Here is a 25,099-nt window from a genome sequence, read left to right as displayed (position 1 = left end):
CCAATGCGGCGGCATTGAGTTGTGGTTCCAAATGACGATCTTCGGCTGCCCCTGCCAGAGAGCGCGTAAACCCGCAGATCAACGGGGGGGTGCAAGCCTCCAATGATGAATGAAACAATGTTTCCGAACCGAAAAGGGTCGACGGCGATAATCAATCGAATTTAATTTGGCCATGTCCTATCGTACTAGCCTTTGAATTGTATTCCCATCTCGCTATTGTAGGACCAGCGGCATCCAAGGCCCGTCCCAATCAAGGTTTGGGGCATGAACAGCGGTTTACATGTAGGCTACGCGAAGAAACCCCAAGCATAATTTCATCGCTCCGCCTTAGCGAAACGTTCCTACATCCTGCGGGGGTTCCAGAGGGTGAAGATCGTCAACACCATGGGTTGACGATGGACCGTATCCTCACCAACTCACTCGTAAAGGGGATGACTGCCGTGTGAGTCCAATGGTGATCATCCATTGTGACATTTGACAGAGAGACTAAACGGCGTAATGACGACTACGGTCAAGGGTACGAAGTAAAAGGAGGCAGCTAGTTGAAGTCGGATTCGACGACCAAGGAAGAAGCCCATGACCTCCCCATCAAACGGACGATTTCGACCTGCAACGGGAAAGACAGTGTGGAGTGAGATCGGCATCGTCGGGAAGTTTTCAGGAGTCGCGAACAAGCTGCAAACCCTGGTTCTGCATATCGTGATCGGGAGTGACGGTGTATCGCTTTTGAGTCGTCTGGATACTTAAGATGTTGTCAACTCAGCGGAACTGTAGACTTTCACTCCCTCTCATCATCAGCATTCTCACTCAGTCATTCTTTTCAGAACCTTTCGGTATTCGTCATTCTTTACCAACATCCAACTAATCACATTCTTTAGTCCAATTCAAACCCCTCCACCGCAACAATGAAGTTCCTCAACATTGGCCTTGTCGCCCTTTCCTCGCTCTTCGCGACCACCTACGCTGCTCCCGCCAGCAGCGGCCTCCTCTCCGACGTCGAAGTCCCCAAGGTCCCCGCCGTTGGCCTTTCCGAGCTTCCCACCTCTGAGATCCTCAACAAGCGTGCCCAGGTTGTCTATACCGAGGTGCAGTACACCATCGTTGAGGTCAAGAAGCACTGCTCTACTATCAACTCCACTGTCGATGGCGTCACCGGCGGCCAGGTCTCCGAGAAGAAGGATGAGATCATCAAGCTCGTCAAGACTGAGGTCACCGCCATCGTCAGTCTCATCAACTCTCTCGTTAGCCAAGTCGTCGAGCTGCTCGGCGAGACCACTGAGATCGTTGGCGATGAGAAAGACCAGATCATCAGCGCTGTCCTCGAGCTCATCTTCGAGATCATCTACTCCTTGAAGAACGTTATCAAGGTCCTCGGTATCAGTAAGTATCCCTTTCTGTATTCACAGCGGCCACATAGCATGCTGACCTCAGAAACCAGGCATCTTCGAGCTCCTCGGCCCACTTGTCTTCGTCCTCCTTAGCGTCATCTTCCACCTCCTCTGCACCCTCAACAGCTTGATCGACGGTCTCCTCAAGCTCGTCCTGTCCGCCCTTGGCGGTGTCATTGACCTTCTCCTCGAGGTTCTCAGTGGCCTCCTGCCTACTGTCCTCGGCATTGTCGGTGGCATTCTCGACAAGCTCAACATCGGTGGTCTTATCTGCAACCTCCTCTAAATGCAATTCCGTCCATCATCCGCACACTCGAAATGGGTTTTTCCTTCCGACATGAACAAAGTAACTGTGACATTCTGTCACAGCGGTTTTTGAATGCACTATGGTTCAGTCAAGCTGCGCGAAGTCAAATGGTTTAATAGCGTAACTAGTCATAAAAGCTAATACCTTGAATCCTGAAACTAATGCATAAGTGATGCGACTACCATTCCATTGATATGAACTGCAGCCGCGTTTTTATGTAAGTGATCCGTCTTGTGTTTGCCTGATTGACCAGTTCCAAGTGAAATACTTCTGTATCAACGCGTTCAAACTATTAAGTTGAGCACTGAACGGCCGGACAATTCGCTTTTCGTCTACGCTGCAAGCTTTGAAGAAAATAGAGCCATTGGAAGTAGGAGCTTTGGCCTATTAGCCAAACAGCACGTATATAAAAGTTGTTACACCTGGCCTGTAGCGAAAGGCCTTTGATTCGAGTACCGTCACGACAGGTTCGTGATATTGTCGCTGGTGGGCTCAGCCTCGCCATGCGCCACATTACGTGATGGCTCGTCGGAGGGCCGTACTTCTGTGTGGCGACAGCCTTCCACCACCCCTTTCCAGAATTCAAGCACTGTCAAATTTGTTCCCTACGTCTGGGTGCGTGCTATAACCCGTGACAAGTGCTTTTTTCCAAAGATTGGACGAATTGAGCAAAACCAAGTTGTCGACAGCCGCCATACCATACACATTATGGTATTTGCATCATGATTTACAAGTTGTCTGAAGCACGGAAATGATCAATATGGCTTGGGCCAAGATGGCACCAATTGACAACAAAAATAGCCACGGTAACGTAACGGGCGCCAGCCGGTTTTACGAGCATCACACCACGGGGCTAGAAGAAAAAAAGTCGACTCAGAGCCTGATCGATGACTGCGTTATAAGTGCAGTAATAGCCATACCGTAGTAAAAAAATACCTCAGGTTGAAATTAAGTAGAGTTTCTTGTATTATTAAGGCTTAAATTAGGTAATATATTACTATTATCCCTATAGAGGTTATTATCCTTATTGTTTTCTTTTTTCTTTAGGCTAAATAAGCTTTATTTCTTTTTATTTTTATCTATATTATTATTTTTTATTAGATTATTATAAATAATTACTATAATTACTTATACTTTTATAATAAGTAACTAATAGAATAAAGAAAAGCTTTTTATTAATATAAAAGGCTTTATTATTATTTAATTAATTACTTTAGCTTTTATTACTAATAAATAAAAGGACTTATTATATTAATTAAAAAAAAAGCTAATAAAAAAGTAATAGTTTAATAAAGAGGTTACTTAAAATATTACTAAAGTCTATAATAAAAATAATAATAAAAAATATAATAAAATTAATAATAAATTTTTAAGTAATATATTATTTTTTTTAAAGATTTATTTAGTTAATAAATATTAATATACTCTTATACTATTTAGACTTTAAAGTTTATTTATTACTTTATAAAAAAGCTTTTTAATTTATATTATAATAAAAACCTTAATACTAATAAGGCTATTATAAAAAAACTAGTCTTTAAAGATCTTATAGTATAAATTAATATTAAAGGCTAGTTTATTAGTCTTATAACTAATAAATAAATAAAAAATAAGTATAATAGTAAAAAAAAAAGGTTTTTTATTTAAATATTTATTACTTATAAGTTAAGTAATATATTTAATAAAGATAATAAAAAGGTTTTTTATAGTAATAAAGTAAAAGAAAACTTTTTAATTACTTATTTAAAGTATAAGTAGGTTTTTAAAAAAGGGTTAGGACTATTAGATTTATATAAAGAGATATAAGGTATAAATACTAGGAAAAGTAATACTATATTATTAGTTAATAAGGTTATATATAACTAAGAGATTAACTTTAAGGTAAATAAGAATAAGAAAAATAATAGAAATAATAATAATAACTTAAGGGATATATAAAAAAGTTAATCTTTTTATATACTATTATAGTTATTTATATTATTTCTTAATACTTTTATATTTTTATAAAACTAATAATCTAATAAATAATTCTAGTAATAGTATATCTTTATTAATAATAATAAATTACTAAAAAAAAGACTTATTATTACTAAGGCTAATACTTATATTAGTAAATTAATATAAAAGCTTAAAAATAAATACTTTAGTAGTAAAAAAAAAATATTAAAGTTAAAGCTATAAAAAAAAAAAAAAAAGAAAATAATTATTATAAAAAAAAGCTAAAGTTAATAAGGCAATAGAAGACTTTATAAGATTTAAAAAAGATTTTAATTATAACATTTATTTAGTTATTTTAAATTAATTAATAATAAAAAAGAAAAAACTAGTAGTTTTAAAAGTAAAGTATTAGAATTTATTACTAAGTAATAAGTTAAAAAAAGTATATTATATAGAGGTTTATAAGTAAGAAGTTAAGTACTAATAATAAAATCTTTTTATTTATAATAATTTTTTATAGTAATCCTTAGTATTAGTTTACTTATAGAAATATTTCTTAAGTAGTATTCTTATTTTTTTTTATAGTATTTCTCTTAACTATTAAACTATAGTTCTCTTCTTAAAGCCTTATTAGACTATAGTTCTTTTTTTAAAGCCTTTTATAGTATTACTTAAGTATAAGCTTTTATGTAGTAATTAGGCTAGTTTTTTTTTTTTTTTACCTAAACTAGAACTAAAACTAGATAGCTTTTATCTAAGAAACTAAAAGGACTTTAGAGAAGGTTAATAATAGTACTAGTCTTTACTTATTAGCTTTATAGTAAAAAAAATAGATTTAATATAGTTTATATTCTTTTTTATAATAGTAACTTTTTTAGTATAAATAGTAGTTAACTAAATAACTAAAAAGATATAAGTTAATTATTATAGTAATTAATTATAGTAATTATATACCTTTAAATATAGCTATAAGATAAGTCTTAATAGCCTCTTAAAGTATAAGAATAACTATTTTTTAAAAGTAAAGGTTATTTTATTAAGAAATATTATATATAATCTCTTTATAAAAACATTAAAAGAGTACTTTTATTATTAGAAGGTTAGTTAACTTTTAATACTTATAGATTTTATAAAAAATAATAATTAAAAGTAAATTAATATTATAGTAATTACTTATAGTAATTAAATAAGTATTTACTACTAGCCTTTTAGTGTTTTTTTTTTAGAGGGGTAGCTATAACCTTTTTAGGCGTTTTTTTAGTAGCCTTTTTAACTAAGGGTTTCTTTACTAGGGCTTTAGTAGTAGAGGACTTTTTAGTGCTATTCTTCTTTATAAAAGGCTTTTTAATACCTTTTTTTAAAAGGTATTTATAGAAAGCTTAGGCTACTAGTATTATAGTAAGTCTAAATAGTTAGTAATTTTTAAGAAAAATAAAATAAAAAAAGAAATAACTTATAAAAGTTATTATTATTATTATTATTATTATTAAAAAAAAAAAAGTAAAGTTAAAAAAAAAGAAAAAAGGAAAATAAGTAAAAAAATATAAGTAAAGTAAATATAATTAATAGTTAAAAAAAGTATAAAAAATAAAGTAATTTATAGTTATTCTACTTATTATTTTTAACTTATTTTTACTTTTTCTTTTTTTTTAACTTTATTTTTTTTTTTTAATAATAATAATAATAACTCTAAAAAAAAATTAATTTAAAAGTAAAAAACTAATTATTTTATTTATTCTAAAAGTATTTTAACTTTTATTTAGTTTTTTATTTACTATTAAAGATATTTTTTTTTTAGCTTTTATAAGGTCTATTTATATCTATTTGTTTATAGTAATTAATTATAATAACTTAACTAATATTTCTCTAAGCTACCTACTAGGCTCTAGTATTAGTATAAAATAAAAGGCTAATAATAGCTACTTTAAGAATATATATACTAAAAAAGCTTATAAGCGTATTAAGAAAATAATAGAGAAAATAAAAGAGCTTAAGAGGACTAAAAAGTCCTTTATTACCTAAAAAAATTATAAGCTAACTACTCTTAAAAAGTCTTAGCTATATATTAATAGTATAGCTTTAGTTAAGGCTAATATAAAAGCTAAAGTAATTAATAATATTACTATTATAGCATAAATAACTTTCTTTTTATCTATTTTATACTTATTTTTAACTTTAAAAATAAATAAGTAAAAAGTAATTATTTAGGAATTATTACTATATAACTTAGTCTTTATTAAACCTTTTTTAAAAGCTAAGCCTTTATTTAGGTTAATAATAATAATTAAGTTATTTAAAATAATAATAATAATAATAACTAAAAGAAAATTCTTTTTCTTAGCTTAGAAAAGTAAATAAAAGAAAAGCTAACTAATTTTAAAGATTATTATAACTTTAAGGTTAGTTTTTTTTTATTAAAAGTATTAATATTTAGTAAAAAATATAAACACTTATTACTAAATATAAAAAAGTAAATAATTACTATAAAAGATTATTATAAATTACTAATAAAACTAAGATTTTATTTATTAAAAGTATTACTATATAATTAACTATTAATATATAGCTCTTAACTAGCTTTTTACTAAGGTCTATTACTTAAAGGTTTAATTTTCTATTTACTTTAAAGTTATTTCTAAAGTAAGTTTTCTTTAGTTTAATTAAAGTTTATTAGCTACTATAAATATTTTTATAAAAGAGAAATCTTTTTTTTAGTTAATCTTAACTAAGTATTAAAAGGTTTTTACTTTTAGAGACTATAAGCTCTTAAAAATTATCTTTTATTTTTATTAAAAAAAAAAGTAAATAAAATTAAAATTTTATAACTAATAAACTTTATTAATTAATTATTTTTTAAGTAATTTATTTTTTAATATTACTTTACTATAAGTTAATAAAATAAAGGTTTTTTTTATACTATTTAATGTTACTACTTAACTTAAGACTTTAAGTTAACTATTAAGTAATTAATTAAAAAAGTAAATTAATTACTATAACTAATTATTATAAATTATTAATATAAATATAAGTTTAAAGCTCTTTTACTTTATCTTCTTAAAAAAAGATTCTTTTTAGTTCTATAAAGATATAAGATAAAGTTACTTTTAACTAAGAGGTAACTATAAGATTTAGTTACTTAATAATAAAGGCTTTTAAGCCTCTATAAAAGGTTTTACTGCTTTATTTTTAGCTTTAGCTACTTATTAAGGTATACTTAACCTCTTAAAAGAAGGTTTTTAATATAGCTTATAAGGCTATATAAGCTTATAACTTTAATTTTATTAAAGAAATAATAAAAGATATTTAAAAAAAAAAAGTATAAATTATAGTAATTAGTTATAATAATTCTTACTTCTCTTATACTTACTACTATTCTTATATTACTTTAGTTATCTTTTTATAAATTTATTTTATACTTTAACTTAAATATTACTTATTAGCCTTTTTATTAACTTTATTTATATTAAGCTAGTTTTTTATATTACTATTATACTTTTTATTTTTAGTATAATAAAATAAAAAGTTATATAAGCTTATTATTATATAAATAATTTATACTTATATATTTAAATTATACTTTAAGGCTAAAAAAGTAATTATTTTTTATTTTTGTTTTAAGTAGCTAAATATTTACTTAATAATTATTTAAAAATAACTATACTAAAGATTATATAACTTTTAAGCTATTTCTAGTAGTTTATTTATATTCTTAAAATCTTATAAATAGTAATAGGTTTTTAAATAAAGAATAATAATATTATTCTAAATACTAAACCTTATATCTTTTAAAAAATACTAGCCTTTAAAAACTTTAAACTTTTTAATATTTATAAAATTAATTAAACTAATATTATAAATTAACCTTTTAGCTTTAATAAATATAAATAAAAAGCTATTATTAAAATAAATAGTAATAAAAATATTTTAAAAAACTATTTTTTTTTAACTATACTATTTCTTTTAAGTAGTAATAAAAATATATATACTAATAAGTATACTATTAACTACTTTAATATAACTAATAAAGTATTTATTTAGTTTTTTATTACTTTTAATTCTTTTTAAGATTTTAGTTTTTTTATAAAAAATAATATATATTTTATAAAGCTTTATAAAGTATAATAAAACTTTATTTTAAATTAAAAATATAATTAATTAATTAATATAAAAAAGTAAATAATAGCTTATTAACTAAAATTATTATTATAAAATAAAATAAATAAATAAATAAATACTTTTTATTTAATAAAAAAGTTTTAAAATAATTATAAAAGTATATTATTTATAAGTTATTTTAATAATACTTAAAATTATTATTTATTAAAATAAAAGAAGTATAAAAAATAGTAGTTTAAACTAAAAAAAAGCTTTTAATATATTTAATATATAGTTATAATATTATTATTATTAATAACTTTTTTTTTATTTTTATTTTTATTAGCTTAATATTTTATTATAATAATATTAAATATAACTATTATAATAAAATAATTAAATTTTATAATAAATTATTTATAATAATTAATTATAGTAATAAGTAATAAAAAAATAGTTTTTAAAGTATAATAATAACTATAGTAATATTAATATAAATTTTAAATATAATAAAAATTTATATAAAAAAATAAAAAATAACTAATAATTTATATTATATAAAGTCTTTTTTTATTAAAGTATATAATAAATATATAATAATATAAAGTTCTATAATCTAGAACTATAATCATAATATACCCTCTTGTTTTAGGCCTAGTATAACATAATTTGAGTTCAGAGGGTACTTATGGCTAGTGTTATTGCACATTTGAAATTCTTATTGCACATTTCAGTTCTTACCGCAGTCATCGATCACGCCCTCAGTCCAGATAAGGTAACAGCGGCACCAGTCAGGATCCGACCGGCTCAGCTAACAGACACTGCGAATGCCACCAGCCACGGCCCAGGAGGCCTCAACCGCCAATCGCAGGAGCGGATGCCTCACTCTGACATGGCTGTGCAGTGCAACCTGGCAGCGTTATCAACCATACGTTTTCGGGTCGCCTCGCAGCAGCTCAACGGGCATGCATAAAGATGCAGACGGTACACGCAGCGGCCAAGTTCAAGGGTTGCACAGAACGCGGAGCAGTTCTCCGCCCGATGTCGCCCACTTTCCCGTTGGGTGGTGTTGTGTGCCAAAATGCCCCATACATACACAGCCAGAGCGTAAGCGGAGCCAGGCAGAAGAACAACCCGTCCCCGCAAAGGAACCCAGCTTGCCCATCCATCCCCGGATCGTGTTTCCCTTTGATGTCTTGAATCTGCCTATGATGAGGCTGAGTATCGGAAGTCTAATGGTACGCGAGCGACGTTCCGCTAATTCCACAGGCGGCGGATGCCAGCCAGCCAACCCCTGCCACGAGGACTTTGACATTCAATCCCATGGATTTTGAGGCGGGCAAACACTCTATTAAGCCTGGGTTTTTTTGGGGGGGTTTTTTTTTTTTGCTTGCTGCAACCTACCGCCGCAGTGCCTGCAGAAAGAGCTTCCAAAACTACTCGGCCCATCCTTGGAGGAGGGATATGGAGGTTCTCTGCGAGCCTCAGAACTAAATGTCACATGGCGGAGGTTCGAGTCACCTTAGTTTCAGACATTTTGCCTTATTCCAACCTCTCCATACAGAGCACGGCCGATGCGGTACACGTTGGAAAGGCGCAAGGCAAACAAACCAGTGGTCAAAAATGACGCCAGGCGCCATCAGCAACACCGCTTTCTAGCTCCTTTCACACTTGGCTAATGCAGCAATCCCATTCTGGTCATCTGACGCAGGCGGCAAAGAGTCGTGGAGCTCCTGCTCTGCCTGACCCTACATAAGACACAACTTTGAAGAAAGACCTGCCCAGGCACTAATTAAGGAGACCTGTGCTGACGAGGCAGTCTTTGCCGAAAGGTTCAGCGAGTATTTCAAGTAGGTGCGACGCAGATGGTGGTGAATGGACTTTTCGACCGATGATATTCTTGGCAAGTTCTGAATGAGCCACACACCATTCATCTCAAGAGACCACTTCACCTCACTTGAGATCCGAGACACCTGCAGCCAGAACTCGATCGAGCGAACCATTTTGATGTTGCCTGCAGCCTGCAGAATTATCGGAAACAGCTTTTCCTGCACCTCCAGCTAGGAGCTTCTTTGCCTGAACGCGTCTTCCATCTCGAGGGAGATAAAAGCCAACCCTGCCCTTCCTGACGGATCGATTCTTTTTTTTGTCTCAACCGAGCCGGACCGAGTCGGTACTGCCGCCCGAATATCGAGACTCTACTCTCTTTTGCATCTGACAAGACAGACCCTACGATTTCATATCCTTAGAACTTTGGATTTTTTACTCGTTGATCTCCGCAACTCGCATCGGCACGCTCCACCATGTCTTCTCTCGACGTCGCTTCTGCAGACCGGCAGCTGGGAAGCGCGCCGGCTGACCCCGTCCCCGCCGATGAGGTGGAACCCGGCAAAGACTCGGCCACCGCTGCCGTCGCCCCGGTTCATCCAGCCAAGTCTTCACGTAACCCCAAGGACAGCAAGAAGAAGTCAGTCAAGAACAAAGTGGCGAAGCAGTCCAAGAAGAAAGCGAAGAAGCACAAGAAGGCCTCTCACGAAGACGATGAGGACTCTTCGGCATCCGCTACGGAGGACGACAGCGACGAGTCTGCCAACGATGATATTTCGTCCGACTCCGACTCCACGTCTTCCGACTCGGAGGGCGAATCGTCCAGACGCAAAGCCAAATCGAAAAAGCACTCTGGCAATACCACGGCTAAAAAAGCCCGTTCCGTCGCTCCTCGTTCCACCAAGAAGAGCAAGCCGTCCAAGAAGCGCGATCCATCCCCGTCCCCCTCGTCTTCTTCGTCCGATACCGACTCAGACTCCGCGGCCGATAGCGCCGACGAAGATGACGAAGATGAGGACGGTCTGACCAAAGTTCCGATGACGAATCAGCAGATGCAGTTGTTCCAGCAGTGGCAACGCAACAATGGCTCCTTGTCGCTCGGCAACAACAATGCCCCGTCTTTCTGGCCTCCTCCTCCGAGGCGCGGCAACCTTGGTCTGGGAGATGGCGGGCTCGGTGAGAACCCCGTGTTCGGCAACAGAGCGCGACCGCGAGGGCGGGCAGCCCCGCCGTCTTCCAAGAAGAAGTCGAAGCTGGACTTCAAGAGAGTCGACCAAGTCTGGGACAGCGCCATCCACCAGTACAAGCTACAGGACACGGCGGCAACCACCTCGGAAACGCAGTACGACGCTTACGTGCTCCAGATCAGACGGACGTTCGACTGGGAGGGAAAGTACAAAGCTACCTTGGTCGACATCAAGAGCAAAGTTCTACGCGAGTGTTTGCAAGAGGTCATGGGGAACATCAAAGGCGTCAGCTTGGTAGATGAGACGCCGAAGCTCAACCCCAATATGCTGTTTTTGTAAGGGCTACTGCGAGGTAGAGTTGCTTCAGTCCTTAGCTGACCAATTCTAGGTATCTGGAAGACTTTCGCAAGTATGACAGACAGCTGAAGAAGACGGCGATAGTGGGCACCGACAAAAAAGAGCGCAAGAAGCACAAGAAGCACATCAAAACTAAGCGGCAGCATCTCAAAGTTCTTCTGAAGTACCTTGACAAGGATTATGCTCACGTCAAGAAGAGGTACGGTGACCCGACGTGCATGATAGGAAGATCGTTAACGTGTCCAGTCTCTATCCTATGCTTGAGAACGGACTCATCACGTTCGAACTGCTCTGGGCGCTCTTCAAGCCCAACACGCTTGTCTACACAACGACTTATGGATCGCCCGATGAGCCTCGAGTCTTCAAGGTGGAGCAAGCAGAGAAACTGAGCAGCATGACCAAAGGAGAGTTTTACTGGGTCGATGGCAAAGTGAGTGCCATTGGGTTTCCCCGCATCCTCTCAAACCACTAATTTATACCGTAACAGTACCTTGAGTTCGACGGAAAGCAGTTCGGCTACGGCACTCTCTGCGAAGAGGTCCCCGAATTCCGGGGAGCCCGCAAGATTAACAGTCTCAGTGCCTTCTCTCTCGACTTCCACAAAGATAAAGTGGCCATAAAGGCCGCCTTGATCGATCGAGGCAAGAAGTTCGTGCAGCTCGGCGGCGTGCACTACCGAAGCCACCAGGGCCTCGCGTATTATAAGAAGAAGAAAGCAGTGATCAAAGTAAACATCAACGGCCGCGTCATGGTCGACCCGGCCATCCATCGCAGGATCAACCCCAACTACCAGGTCTCCGTCGTCCGACCCAAGGATCACGATGTCTTGTCCGACTCCGAGGACTCCGACGATGAGAAGCCTTGTGGTCAAGGCTCGGATTCCGAGAATGGATGTGGGAGTGACGACGATGCCTGCGGGAAAATGGTGACAAAGGTCGTGCGTGACGCAAAGGGTAATGTTCGCATGGTTCAGGTCCCAAAGTCTGATCTCGAGGAGTCTGCTCCAGCGGAGAAGCTCGAATTGGTCAAAGACGTCAAGGCTGACGGCCCATCCGACGCATCTCGTCAAGAAAGCGAGAAGTCAAAGGAGGTGCCGGAGTTCTCGGAAGAGGATTATCTCATTGCATCGTCCGTTGTGCTGGGCTTTTCCTTCTCCGAGAAGCTGTGGCTCGAGTTCACCGTCTCCGGGGTCAAAGACATCCAATGGAACGACAGCGCATACGATTCACTGGTGCTTGAGCCAAAGCAAAAAGATATTGTTAAGGTGCATCATTCTTGTGTTCACCGTGCATAATAAAGACTGACGATACGAACAGGCGCTCGTCGAATCGCACAAGTATCACGCTGCGGAGAGTATTGATGACGTGATTCAAGGCAAAGGAAAGGGGCTTGTCGGTAAGTTTGCATGCCATGGGGATCGCTTCACTTTGCTTCATCGTCTTTTCTAACATCCACCCAGCCGTTCTCCACGGGCCTCCTGGCACAGGAAAGACACTGACAGCCGAGGGCATAAGCGAGCTGCTCAAGTGCCCCCTCTATATGGCATCCGCCGGAGAGCTGGGCACCGACTCGCGCTACCTCGAGTCGGAGTTGCAGAAGATCCTTGACATTTGTCATGCCTGGGGAGCCATCCTCCTCCTTGACGAAGCTGACGTGTTCCTTGAGAAGAGAAACCTCCATGAGATTGCCCGCAACGCGTTGGTCAGCATCTTTTTGCGTCAACTGGAGTACTTTCAGGGCATTTTGTTCCTGACGACGAACCGAGTCGAGGTATGTCCGCCTATGCAACAACGTATTGTGGCACCCACTAACACCATGCAAGACGTTCGATGACGCTTTCCAGTCACGGATCCACATCGCCCTGCGGTACGAGAGCCTTACGTACAAGGCCAAGAAGTCCATCTTCAAGATCTTCATCGAACGCGTCCGTGTCCTCGAAAAGGTCGATCTCAAGCCCTTTAGCGACGAAGACTACGACAGCCTCGCAACGCACGACCTAAATGGCCGACAAATCAAGAACACTGTCCGTACTGCACAAGCCTTGGCCGTCAACAAGGGTGAGCCCCTTAGCATGGAGCACATCAAGCAGGTCCTGGATGTCCAGAATAGCTTTGATCTCCATCTCAAAGGAGGAGAGTCGTACAAGGATGCCATGAGGAGCTATTACTGATGGGTTGAGAAGGATTGGCCGCCACTACCGCGGGGGAAAGAGATTTGGTTGCTGGCTTGGGTTTCGTTAGTAATCTTGCAGTTTTTTGGAATGTCTTATTTCCAAGTAGTGCACTTTAACCGAAAGAGGGTCGGCATTTCGCCGATTCGGTAATCCATTCTCTTAATCCTCAATCCTTTATCACCAAATATTTTAAAGTCGACAAGGCAAATGTTTTTTACAGGCGGCTTTCCATACCTATCCTTGTGAGAGCAGTTGCCATGATTTTGGTTTCACTATCACCTTCGGAGAGAAGTTGATGCCTGTATCCGGTTCCCGAGATACCCGGGGAGGCCAGCGGGATCTTTCCGGCCCCGCCTAATAACTATGTTCCAAATACTGGATGAAACCGACTTGTGCCAATCTTCTGGGGATTTGCTAAAAACAACTACATATTGAAGGTCACAATTCTAAGCAATTTTCCTTGCATGGGACGTTCCCCGCCCGTGAGCTGACTGTCATACGATGAGATCCTTCGGCGGGGTCGTGACGGGAAAAGCCCCGAGATTCCGCCCTACATAAGAAAGCCACTAAATGCTGACGGGGGCACGAAGCCATCTTAATTGTCCGCAGCCTGCCACGAGTCGTTTCCAAATTTACCTGGGACCTTGATTGTCGAACATCGTGCCTTTGCTCAGCTGCTACATCATCATCCGAGCGTTTCTCCTGCAAACAAGCTCATCGATCAGTGACGAAACGTCGATATCAGTATGGCATCTCGTCTGTTCTTTGATCCCATGGTCGCGCTGCGCGTTGCGCCACTGGTATCGTCATCTGGCACCCTCCTTTTCGCTTGGGCTCAACACTTCTTCCTCGGCCTCTTCAACGACAACACCGAGGCCCGCAAGAAGAGCGCACCGTTGCTGAAGCCCTACTTCGATACATTTTTCCGTCGTGGCGTCTGGGTCGTCTTGGGCTTCGTCGCCGTGTCAGTCTCAACGGCCGCCGCAAACTTGTACAAGCAGCCGGAGGCGCTGCAGAACAAGGGGACCTTTTGGTGGTATGCTGCCGGTGCGACCTTGTCGGCGGGCCATCTGGCTTATGCTCCGCTCGTCGCGCCTCATGTGAAGGCTTTAGTGGAGGCTGAAGCAGAGGATGATGTCAACGGAATTTTGGATGATTGGTTGAGTGTCAATTGGTGGCGGATGGTTACTGTGGATGTGGGTGCTTGGCTTGCTTTTGGTGTTGCTGTCGCCACAACGCTTAGCGTTTGACGGAGACAGTCAAGATGTTTTTCTAGCCAACTGGCCGGTTATGAGTCCATTAATGTCGTCAACTGTCTCATTTTATGTGTCTTGTACGGAAGAACAGAGGCTTCTTGCCTGATTCCCAGTCGTTTATTTTGGCCAATAAAGGATAACCCAAAGGTGCACGTTATTGCTTTTCAACCGTGCCGCGTTTCCGAGCATCGCTGGTGCCAATTAATCGCGAGCTGGGGCTTCTGAACAGTACACTACCTATACACCATGAGAGGTTATCGGGTGCAAGCAAAGCACCGAGACTTGACAAAGAGCTGCGGTTTAGTTGAGGGTATTTCGAGCGTTTCGTTGAAGGTCCAGCATCCTACCACCGGTATCTAGAAGGCTAGAACGCAGGGCGGTGGGGGAGACTTCCAAGATCACGAGCCTCACGGATGGATGGTCATCCGGAGCCGCGTAATCGTTCTTTGGAGGAATCCTTCGGCGTCCCTGCTCTCCTGCCAAAACCCCCAGTTACGCATGCAGGAGCTAGGCTGGAGGCAACATCGATCTCGGCAACCGGCATACTGGGTCATCGTGCAAGGGCCGGGATCGTGGCGAAGACCGACATGTGCATTAGTTTCCGCCATTCTTTTTTTTTCCCCTTTGTGTTTTTTTTTCCCGCGTCTTGGTGGTAGCGGATGATCTCCAGACTCTCAAGCGAGGTTCCAAATCCAGAATGTATGGTTGGGTGCCGGCACGGACGTGTAAGCTCGGATGTCCGAGAGACTGGGGCACGGCCGGCACTCACGTTAGCGACGGCATTCATGAGAGCATATTTTGCCGTGCAGCCGACACGTCTTGGGTATTTTGGTCTGTTCTCGCTCACGGGAAGTGGGAGGCAACCGTCTGAGCCACACGTCAAAAGCTTGAAGGAACAAATCGAGATGCAACGCCACACTTTCGGGAGTGACGCTCTCAAGATCCATTTCACAGGTTCGCTGATTCGAACTAGTCTTGCTTGGCATGTTCGAGATAGGGTCGTAAGGAAATAAGTGGGATGCGGGATGCATGCAGTGAACAGCCGGGAAGATCCTTGCCGTGATCGCCATTATCAACATGAGCCACGTCGTCCATCTGCTAGAAGGAAAGGAAGGGTGGCATTGAATTATGGAACAGAACCGTCCATCCTTCAAGAGTTCATCCAACGGCATCGATAGCCGATCAACCACCGGGTAGTTATTTCCAGGGCCGGTGGAGGTTGGGATGAGCTAGATTGAGCTTACTCACAGCATCCGAACAATGGGATTGAGCGTTGGCCACTAGGTTCGGAAATTCCAGATTATGCCAAAGATAGCGTCCGGAAAATACAGCTGGTTGATAATCCCCAGAGGGAAACACTCCGAGTCGTTTGTTCTTTTGGTCACGGACCCTTGTGTGCCCTGACTTGGGGGTTAGCATCAGACTATGGCTTTGGAGACAGCATGCTGACAACGCCACGTAAGATGACATTTCGGATGGATGGCAAAATCCTCGCCCGAGAGCTACTTGACAAATGGGCCAAACCATCAACGGGCTCTCGTGGGTTTCCCACGAGGAACACATCCTGTGCTATATGCTGCCTCTGCTTGACTACCATATGAGCCGAAACATCGCATCCGTGCCTCAATGTCTGAAGCGAACTAATGGCTCCTGCATGCCCTCTCGGGACCGAGCCCCCGGTGATCGCTGAGAATGTGGCTATCGCGCAGGACAGTTATCACTCCGCCGCCACTGGCAGCCCAGTTCATGGCACTTATATAACTAGAAGTTGTAAGCCCTTCCATCTGCAGTGAGTTGGAAACACCATCCAGCAAACAAACAGTTAGTCATTCGCTCTAGCACTCTCTCCACGTTCGTTTCCGTCTCGCCCAATACTGTCGCTTTCCTTCCAGCAATCAAATCCCTCAACTCCATATTATGGCTCGTTCAAGAAAGGCAGCTGTCCTCCTTACGGCATTCACGGCCATTGTCGCCGCCTACCCTGGCATGGGCCGGATCCCGGGTGGCATGACCCACGAGGACCTGGTTACCAAGCTGAGTCGCAGTGGCGGCAGTGGCTTCAACGGCAAAGGTCCCAACGGCAACGGTCCCAACGGCGGTGGCTTCAACGCCGGCAGCTTCACCGCTCGAGCCGAAGACAACGAAGCAATCGGCGACCTCCTCAGCGTCCCCGACAATAATCTCTCTGACGTTGGCAAAGACGTCAAGGGCATTCTGACTGGTAACGGTAACCCCGTCTCAGACGACACCGAGGCGAGCGTCCCCAACCTTGGCAGTGCTGAGTGCAGTGCGGACAAGTGTTGCGTGTGGAAGCACGTGGCCGACGAGCTGATGCCCCAGTTCCGCGACGCCAACGGCTGCACCGACTCTGCTCGCGCGTCCATCCGCCTGGGTTTCCACGACGCCGCCGGATGGAGCAAAGGCACCGGCGACCTGGGCGGTGCTGATGGATCCATCATCCTCGCACCCGAGGAGATTGGACGACCCGCCAATGACGGATTGGGGGATATTGCTGTGCAGATGAAGGCGTGGCACGACAAGTTCAAGCAGTATGGCGCCGGCATGGCCGACCTGATCCAGTTCGCCGCCACCACGGCGACTGTGGCGTGCCCCGGCGGGCCGAGAATCAAGACGTTTATCGGCCGCAAGGATTCGTCAGTGGCGGCCCCTGACGGCTTGCTGCCGGACCCGAGAGACAACGCGGACAAGCTTATTGAGCTGTTTGGCAACAAAACCATCACGGCACCGGGCCTCGCGGCCCTTGTTGGCGCGCACACCACCAGCCGCCAGCGGTTCTTCGAGCCGTCGCGCGCAAATGCCCCTCAGGACACGACGCCTGCGGTCTGGGACGTCCTCTTCTACCAGCAGACGCTCGCTGCGGGGGATAACGAGATTGTCACCTTCCCCAGCGACCTCGCCTTGTCCAAAGACCCCAGATCTGCCCCGGCTTTCCGCACCTTCGCGCAGCAGGCGCCGGTGTGGGGTGCTGTAAGTTACCACTCGGGTATTTATAGTCTTGTGAATTATGCTAACAGACAGACAGGCTTACGCGAGGGAATACCTCCGTCTCAGTCTGCTTGGAGTGTTCAATATCAACGATCTGACCGATTGCACCAAGGTGCTGCCTGCCGGAACTGGTGTCAAGAAATAATGATTAACGGACTGACTTACGACCGGAGTTCTGGGGAGTAGCATGGGCATTTGACGAGTTGGCGAGAGGGCATGCATGCTTAGGATAGACCATTTTAAGAACTGTTGTCGGCAAATCATCGATGAAGATTGTGTGAACTGGACCATGGTGCTTGTCGTATGGTGATATGAACTCGTAAAGTCGCATCTGAGATGGTGCTTGGAGTCAGAACACCTCCCCCAACTACTTTCCCTGCCATACTTCTTTTAGTACCGACTAGGGTACTCTCTGATATGAGTTGAGTGCTAAGCTGCAAATAAATCAACATACTTTTTGGGCCACACTTGGATTTAAGGAGTCTTTTGAAGTCAATTACTGTAGTTGGCAGCAGGTCCTTTCAGCGACCCCATTTGCCAACTGCATAAGTACCACCAACACTGTTTATGCGTCCGTGTGACACAGTACATAATTTTCTCGACTCGATCATACGATCTTATGTAGGCGGGTGATTCGGCCACACCTGAAGCATCAAGTGGCGGCTCCGTTAACGGGTCACCTCCTTCATCTTCACGCAAGGCAATGTATGAGTCGCCTGACCAGGTCTCAAAGAGCCACCCACGGATATTATCCAACGATAGCATTTTTATGTTCCTTCACGGTGGTCGGAACACTGGGGCTGGAGGAAGTCGCGAATCAACTCGACGTGAAGGTGCTCCCCTCCGGGAGTTGGCTGAGCCCAATATCGGCTCTCCTGCCCAGCATAAAATTTTCACTGACTCGGGAGAAGTAGGCAGCCATCGCATTTCCTGACATCAATTTGGCAGTCTCAAGCACTTATAACCTGGGCAAGAAATTCCAATTTTCTCCGAGACTGCTACAGTGTCGTTCAGGTGTGGCTGGGTCGCCGCCGTCCCAAGATTGCCTAACGCCGTGAGCAGAGTGAGCATGTTGCTTGCGCGGTAAACAGAGAACGGACTGGGGAATCTGTTAGCGGAATTGTCTCTTGGCACGTAGGCTGTGACTTGTGCTGACAAAGTGTTGGGAAATCAGATTTCGCCGCAGAGTTCCGCTACCAAAGCCTAATCCTAACGGACAGCATACATTCCACATATCTTTTGCGGTTCGAAAAAGTGAGATTGATCTGATACCGTTGTTCGTAATCAAACTACTCACGTCATGATACAGCCGATACTTCAGGCAGTCGCAGAGAGAACAGGAGAAAATCAACCTCTACTTACATTCAAGTGATTACAAACTTGAAGCAAATCTCTAGTACTATGGCATGCCGAGGCCCCAAATTCCTTCCCTTTGATCTCTATCACAAGGCACCTCCGCAGCTAGGAAATATGGGAAACCTTTACAGATTCAATAATGGGCTTCTTCATGTGCTTTCATATGGCAGCCCTAAATACCAAGCTTCTTGCTCAGCCAGTGTGCGAACCGCACACACCTCTGGTCAACCAGCCTCCAGTGAACATCGCCAAGCCATAAGGTAAGTACAACCGTTATAGCGAAAAGGACGCTCCAGGCGAACGCCAAGCTGTGTCCATCATGTACCAGACGGAGTTTCAAGCCGTAGGTGAGGAAACACTTCCCACAGACCCAGTGTACTAGATAAAGACCGTAACTGATCTCACCCAGATAGAGGGCCCAGGGCATGTTCAGGACGCGCTGAAGGACCGGCAAGTTCTCTAGCGCGACAACCAACATTATGGATGAGACGAATTGAAAAAAGCCAGGTGCGGGAATGCCAAATGTTGGCACCCACGCAAACCATGAGAACCCCATAGCAGCAGCGGCATTCCCATGCACCGGCCAGCCGCCTAGGAAGAGCGCAAGAACGAACATCATCCATGACACAAGAGTAACAGCCTTCTGGATCGCCCCTGGTAAGTTTGGTAGTCTCTTCCGCTCATGCCGGAAGTCGGCAAGGAGCATTCCCGTGAGGAAGAGACATTGTTGCAACCTGCCGAGGTTAAAGAGAAAAATCAGCAACGACAGTACGAGTGGTATCCGTACTTTGGGCGACGTCCGTACGAAAGCCATGCAGCACAGAAAGACGAGAATCGATCCTTCGTACTCGGCAGTCAGCGTCCAGCCCTGTGGCATTATGGTGTTGTTCGTTCCGGCCGTGATAATGAGCACCAACGAGCGCCATATGTAATAAATATGGTCCCAAAACCCGCTAGCGACAGGAGCCATTGGTTCCGTGGAGTTGAGAGCATAGAATGCCTGCAAGTAGACCAGAACGGTCGTAACTGCGAGGACAGGGATGACAGGCATAAAGAGGCGGAATGGGCGGCGGAATATACTGGACGGCATGGAGCTGATTGCGGCTGCGCTCTGGCCGCCGTAGGACTTCTTGAGAGGACCGTACGTGAGCGCGAAGCCACTGATAATAAAGAAGACATCGACCATGAGAATTCCGCTGGTTAACATACGGACGATGGGTAGTTGAATAAGATGGTGATCATCGTCTGTATCACCCCAGCCGCGATGAATTAATGGGTACTGTACACAAGCTTGTCAGCCGGCTTTGTAACTCCATCATGTGCAGGTATGTACTGTGATATGTGCATGGCATTGTGAGAACAAGCCGGGATGGGCTTCCTGGCTTCTCATGCCAAGCTCTTAACGGCCCGAGTAAACAGAGAGAGGGAAGACGACGTGTGCGCGTGCCACTCAGTACTTACATCTGCGTCTACAGTATGCTGAAGAGCGACGATTACCGATGCAATGCCGCGAAGGCCGTTCAAGTCCGATGTTGCATTGGCCGCGGGGATCTCTGAGTTGTCACTAGCGTGACCGAATGCACGGGCAAGGTACGACGGCATCATGACCCAGAAACAGTTTCGCGCGCCGTTGGTACGCCAGCGAGATTGTTCTGACTTCGGTTCGTGGAGTAGCCCCTCCGCCGATAGAGCATCTGTCCCATCTTCGAGTAGGGCGGTGTACTTTTTGCCAGACAGGGCTTCGGCAATCCAGCTACGCAAAGAGTCGAGTTTGTCCATGATCAGCCAAAATACACAGGTTGCCGCACTTCGTTGTGTTGTTCCGGTTTATGAAAAGAATCTACTCAAGGAAGTAAAGACTTGGTACAGCATACAGATGCACTCGGCGGATCATTCACTTTAAATATATTGGTAATATTCTTAGATAGTCACAAGTAAAGAGACTTAGTGACTTATAAAAGTAGAGAGATAGAATAAATCTTGCATTATCAAGTGGCAGTTGCAAGATAAAGCTTGTACTTGATGAAGATAAGCTATTCTCATCCCAAAGGGTAGGAATATCTTGGGTTTATATCCTTTTTCACATTATCTTGTTAGGAACGTTGTTGTCTAATAAGGGTAGCTTATCTGTAATCTAGGAGCTGTCTTTCCGGAATCTAGGATGGTCTAGATTCAGATCGGGAATCTGGGGATAACCTGATTTCTAGCCAGCCTACTCTAGACTACCTTAGCTGTCTAGATATTATAAGGTATATGCGTATATAGGCAGGTTACATATCGTTGTAAAGCTTCTTATCTGCCTAATCCAAGTTCAGATGTGGCAGATCTATGTAGTTATTAGGTGTAAAGATATAATTTGACAAGATAAGCTTTCTTGTAAAGAGTCTTATTTTTTTAGTCATTCAACAGTAAGCGATGCAGACCCACATGTGCCCCGAGACAACACGAAAGCAGATATCAGGTGGGAGAAAGAGAAAACCACAAACTAAAACAAAGTGAGAAATTATGTATGTCATGATCATCGTCTCTATCAAGCTAGTCGCCGGGGATACAGAGGGTTCAATGACGGTTACGGTTAGTAGGCACACAAAAATGGAGGGATCGCCACATAGCTTTCAGAATGCGGTCAGACACATCTGTGACTGTGAGCCACTTCCCGAATCTAGTGATAGGGTACTAAGGTGTTTGCATCCCAAATGCATTCGATGATGTAGTATACTTCCATCAATCAATGAGCCTGTCTACGATCACAACAACCACCGCCCTCATACAAATGATTTACAACTGAAGCTACGACACTAAATTATCAATGGCGTACTACTGTGGTAAAAGCGCTTCTCAGTATCAGACAAGCGGGCTGAGCATGCAATTGTCTAGTTTAGAAGAATCGCTTCAGGGTAGAAAAGAGGATTGAACTCGGAGATAGAAAATGAAAATAAAACACATTGAAAGGAGCAGGGGCCAAATGTTCCTTCGTAACACTAAACCTTTATACTAGGCTAACACGTGTTCACTCCATCCGCCGAAAAGCCCTCAAGTTACCTTGTGCCGGTTTTTGTATGTGCTTGATAAAGAGATTCAGACAGTGACATCCGACACGATGTTTCTTTAGACAGTAAACAGTATTTACCACGTGTCGTCCTGATGTTCGGGTTTGTGGGCGAGACAACTCGATCGTAATACCAGTTGCCAAGAGGTGCTGCCTCCTCGGCCGTCTGCGATGGATAACCTTCTTTCGTATAGCAACAATTGTGTCTACTCAAGATAGTACAAATTCTCTACTGCCTTCATCCCTATTTCGGCGTACAAACATGATGTCGGATCTCCTCGTAGGCTCGAATACGGTCGGATAATGACTCGCGCTTCGTTCGGGGTCAAGTATTTGATCAACGCTATGTACGAGTATGACGCGTACTCCTGTTGCATCCTTAAGCTCATCTATCACAAATCGTATAATAGCTAGGATTCCACGATAAAATAAAAAAATTCAAGATTCTACTGGACGGTCTGAAGTAGCAGAAGAGATGTTTTATGTGGAAGGTCAGTGGCATTACGCACAATCGCTCCCCGGTCTTTGAGAGCGGGAGCCAATACAAAGATGGCCAATTAGACAGCGGGCATCAAGAATGTTAGCAGAGAAATAGCAGGTCCCTCGATTCAACGACAGTAAGGTTCAACCAGGGGTAGCATCTTCATGCAGCTACGTACCAAAAATGAGGGCTTCAAGGCATTACCATAGTACCTACCATAGCCTCTCGCTTTCAAGGTAATTTGCTGTTAATAATCAAGGTGTATAAGATGCTTAATATTATTAATAAGCCGTTGATTTCTCAAAGAACGCGGCTTTCTACATCAGTCAGCTTAACACCACAGCATTAACTCCTGTCTCTTACACCAATTTCTATGACCTTTTCATAGAAATTTTCTCTCAATTATTTTAGAAAAAAAAAGATGCAATTTAGTATTCTCATCGCTTGCTTAATACCTCTAGGTCTAGCGGAAGCGCGAAGTGCATATATCTCGGGCACTTGCTCCGCCAACCTCACCTGCGAGATCGACACTCAGTACGCCAGCCCAGGTTTAGCTTACAGAAACATGACTAGGCACTTCGCTAGCACAGGTAACAACAGGAAGATGTCCTGCACTCCCAAGAACACTAAGTGCACGTATATGTGTAACGTAGCAGTGCTAGGTGTTACGGTCAGATATCCGACAGTGGTGTTTTCTGCTAATAGGCAGCTGAGGTCAATACTCGGTAACAGTAAGGTAAGTCTTATTAGTAATCTTGCTGGTCTATTGGTGTCTGGTGATTAGTCAGGTATGTCTAGGCGTAGATAGCTTTATAGCTTTATAATAGAAGAATAATCTAAGAGTTATTTGTAAAAAAGTAAATCATAAAGTTAATTATTAAAGAGCTATAGAAGGTTTTTATCTTCTTAGAATAAGTATCTTTATATTTTAGCTTTTTTTTTTAGATTATTTTTATTACTTATAATTTTAAATAAAGGATTAGTTTTATTTGTTAGTAATTTTTATTAAAGGATTATATTAGATTACTAGTAATTTAATTAATCTATTATATAACTTTCTTAAGTTCTTTTATTCTAAGCCTAGTTTATATTATTAGCTTATATACTTAAATGTCTAGCTACCTTGTTAGCTACTCTAGGGGTTTGCTTTAAGCTATACTAGCTATTAACTAGATTTAGGTTATAATATTAGGTCTTTTTTTTAAAGGTCTTATTCTTAAGACTATTATAAGTATATTACTTTTTTTAAGTTAAGAAATATTAATTATATTCTTTTTAATAATATTAATATTATATTTAGTTATATAAGTAAATAAAAAATAAATTCTAAAATTTCTTAGAAAACCTATAAATATTATTTTTTTATTAAAGTAGTTAAGTACTATAAAGTTAATATAATACTTTACACTTATTATTTTAAGTTTAATAAGGTCTATAAAATAGCTAAAGAGTTATTATATTATAATAAATATATTTATATTAGTTATACTTAATATAATAAAAATAATATTATAAATACTTATAAGTTTTTTTAGTTATTATATATAAAGTTAATATTAATTTTATAGTAAACTATTATTTAATAGAATAGTAGAAAACTAAAAAGGATAAATAAAAAGCTAAAAAAGAAATAAAGATTTTTTAGACTTAATTAGCTATTACTTTAAATTTTTTTATTTATTTATAAAAACAGAAATATTTCTTAAAGAATTATAGTTCTAAATTAATTTAATAAAGTATATAGTCTCTAGATAAGTTAAAGGTAAAGGATTAGGAGGTAGCTAAAATAGAGGCTAGGGTTAAACGTGACCTTGTTTCTTAGGGTGTAGGTAATGTCCTAGACTAGAGCTTACTAGGGGTTAGTCTGGAGTTTACTGATCTAGGGCCTCTAAGTCCTTCTTATAATATTATTAGATTATCTCTTAGTAATATTAAAGGTTCTTAACTAGTTCTTATATATTATCTTTATTTCTATAGTTCTTTTATTTTATAAGGTATTATCTTTTCTTATTCTTATATTATTTACTAACAATTTTTTTAATCTTATATTTTAGTTTATTTAACTCTATAATAATATAGTTATTAGTATTTAATTCTTATAGTATTAGTTCTAGTAGCGTAATATAAAAGACTAGGTGGATTTTTATTATTTCTAGTAAATTAAGCTTATAGTTAATATTTAAGATTTTTTAGGTAATTTTAAAGGGTCTAAGTTTTTTATAATTAAGTTTATTACTTAGTTGCTTTATTTTAATGTTTTAGTATAATAAGTATATATTATTTTTTTCCTTAAAGAATAGTCTTATTATCTTTAAAGTATTAATATATTTAGCTATTTATATCCTAATAAATTCTAAATCTTTTATAGTATTCTCCTAGATTTCTTATAATTTATTATAACTAGTTATAGCCTTATTTACTTATAAGCCTTATTATAGTTCTTTATAAGTAGTTAATTAAAATCTATAATTAAAGTAAAATAAGAAGTTTATAGTATTTTCTCTAATAGTACTATTATATATAAATTAAGCTATTAGTAATAGTAATACTTAATTATTTTAATTATAGTTAATATAATATTATAAATACTATTCTAATATTTAATTAACTTATTCTATTTATTTATTAGTTTAGAGGTAAAAGGTAGTTAATAGCTTATAGTTAGCTTCTAATTATAAA

At 40.1% G+C, this 25,099-nt stretch overlaps 5 protein-coding genes across 5 annotated transcripts; 4 read left to right on the top strand and 1 right to left on the bottom strand.

Moving 5' to 3' along the window:
* Positions 1-905: 905 nt before the first annotated feature.
* Positions 906-1,674, top strand: ColSpa_04552 (uncharacterized protein; the record flags this gene model as incomplete). The annotated part of the gene is made up of 2 exons (XM_049270764.1): positions 906-1,380; positions 1,439-1,674. The coding sequence occupies 2 exons, from the start codon at positions 906-908 to the stop codon at positions 1,672-1,674; spliced, it is 711 nt and encodes a 236-aa protein (XP_049126721.1).
* Positions 1,675-10,031: 8,357 nt separating this feature from the next.
* On the top strand, positions 10,032-13,269 carry ColSpa_04551 (ATPase family AAA domain-containing protein 3A; the record flags this gene model as incomplete). The annotated part of the gene is made up of 7 exons (XM_049270763.1): positions 10,032-11,077; positions 11,131-11,298; positions 11,346-11,529; positions 11,587-12,363; positions 12,416-12,494; positions 12,559-12,869; positions 12,922-13,269. The coding sequence occupies 7 exons, from the start codon at positions 10,032-10,034 to the stop codon at positions 13,267-13,269; spliced, it is 2,913 nt and encodes a 970-aa protein (XP_049126720.1).
* A 749-nt stretch (positions 13,270-14,018) lies between these two features.
* Positions 14,019-14,522, top strand: ColSpa_04550 (uncharacterized protein; the record flags this gene model as incomplete). The annotated part of the gene is made up of 1 exon (XM_049270762.1): positions 14,019-14,522. The coding sequence occupies one exon, from the start codon at positions 14,019-14,021 to the stop codon at positions 14,520-14,522; it is 504 nt and encodes a 167-aa protein (XP_049126719.1).
* A 1,923-nt stretch (positions 14,523-16,445) lies between these two features.
* On the top strand, positions 16,446-17,679 carry ColSpa_04549 (versatile peroxidase VPL2; the record flags this gene model as incomplete). Its single annotated transcript, XM_049270761.1, has 2 exons — positions 16,446-17,516; positions 17,572-17,679. 2 exons carry the CDS (start codon positions 16,446-16,448, stop codon positions 17,677-17,679), a joined length of 1,179 nt encoding a protein of 392 aa, XP_049126718.1.
* A 1,383-nt stretch (positions 17,680-19,062) lies between these two features.
* On the bottom strand, positions 19,063-20,669 carry ColSpa_04548 (uncharacterized protein; the record flags this gene model as incomplete). Its single annotated transcript, XM_049270760.1, has 2 exons — positions 19,063-20,169; positions 20,352-20,669. 2 exons carry the CDS (start codon positions 20,667-20,669, stop codon positions 19,063-19,065), a joined length of 1,425 nt encoding a protein of 474 aa, XP_049126717.1.
* Between the last annotated feature and the right edge of the window lie 4,430 nt (positions 20,670-25,099).

The sequence above is a fragment of the Colletotrichum spaethianum genome (genome assembly GCF_022836535.1).
Source record: "Colletotrichum spaethianum MAFF 239500 DNA, contig09, whole genome shotgun sequence".
Taxonomy (NCBI): domain Eukaryota; kingdom Fungi; phylum Ascomycota; class Sordariomycetes; order Glomerellales; family Glomerellaceae; genus Colletotrichum; species Colletotrichum spaethianum.
Note: the sequence above shows the minus strand (reverse complement) of the source record. Positions and strands in the feature narration are given on the sequence as shown.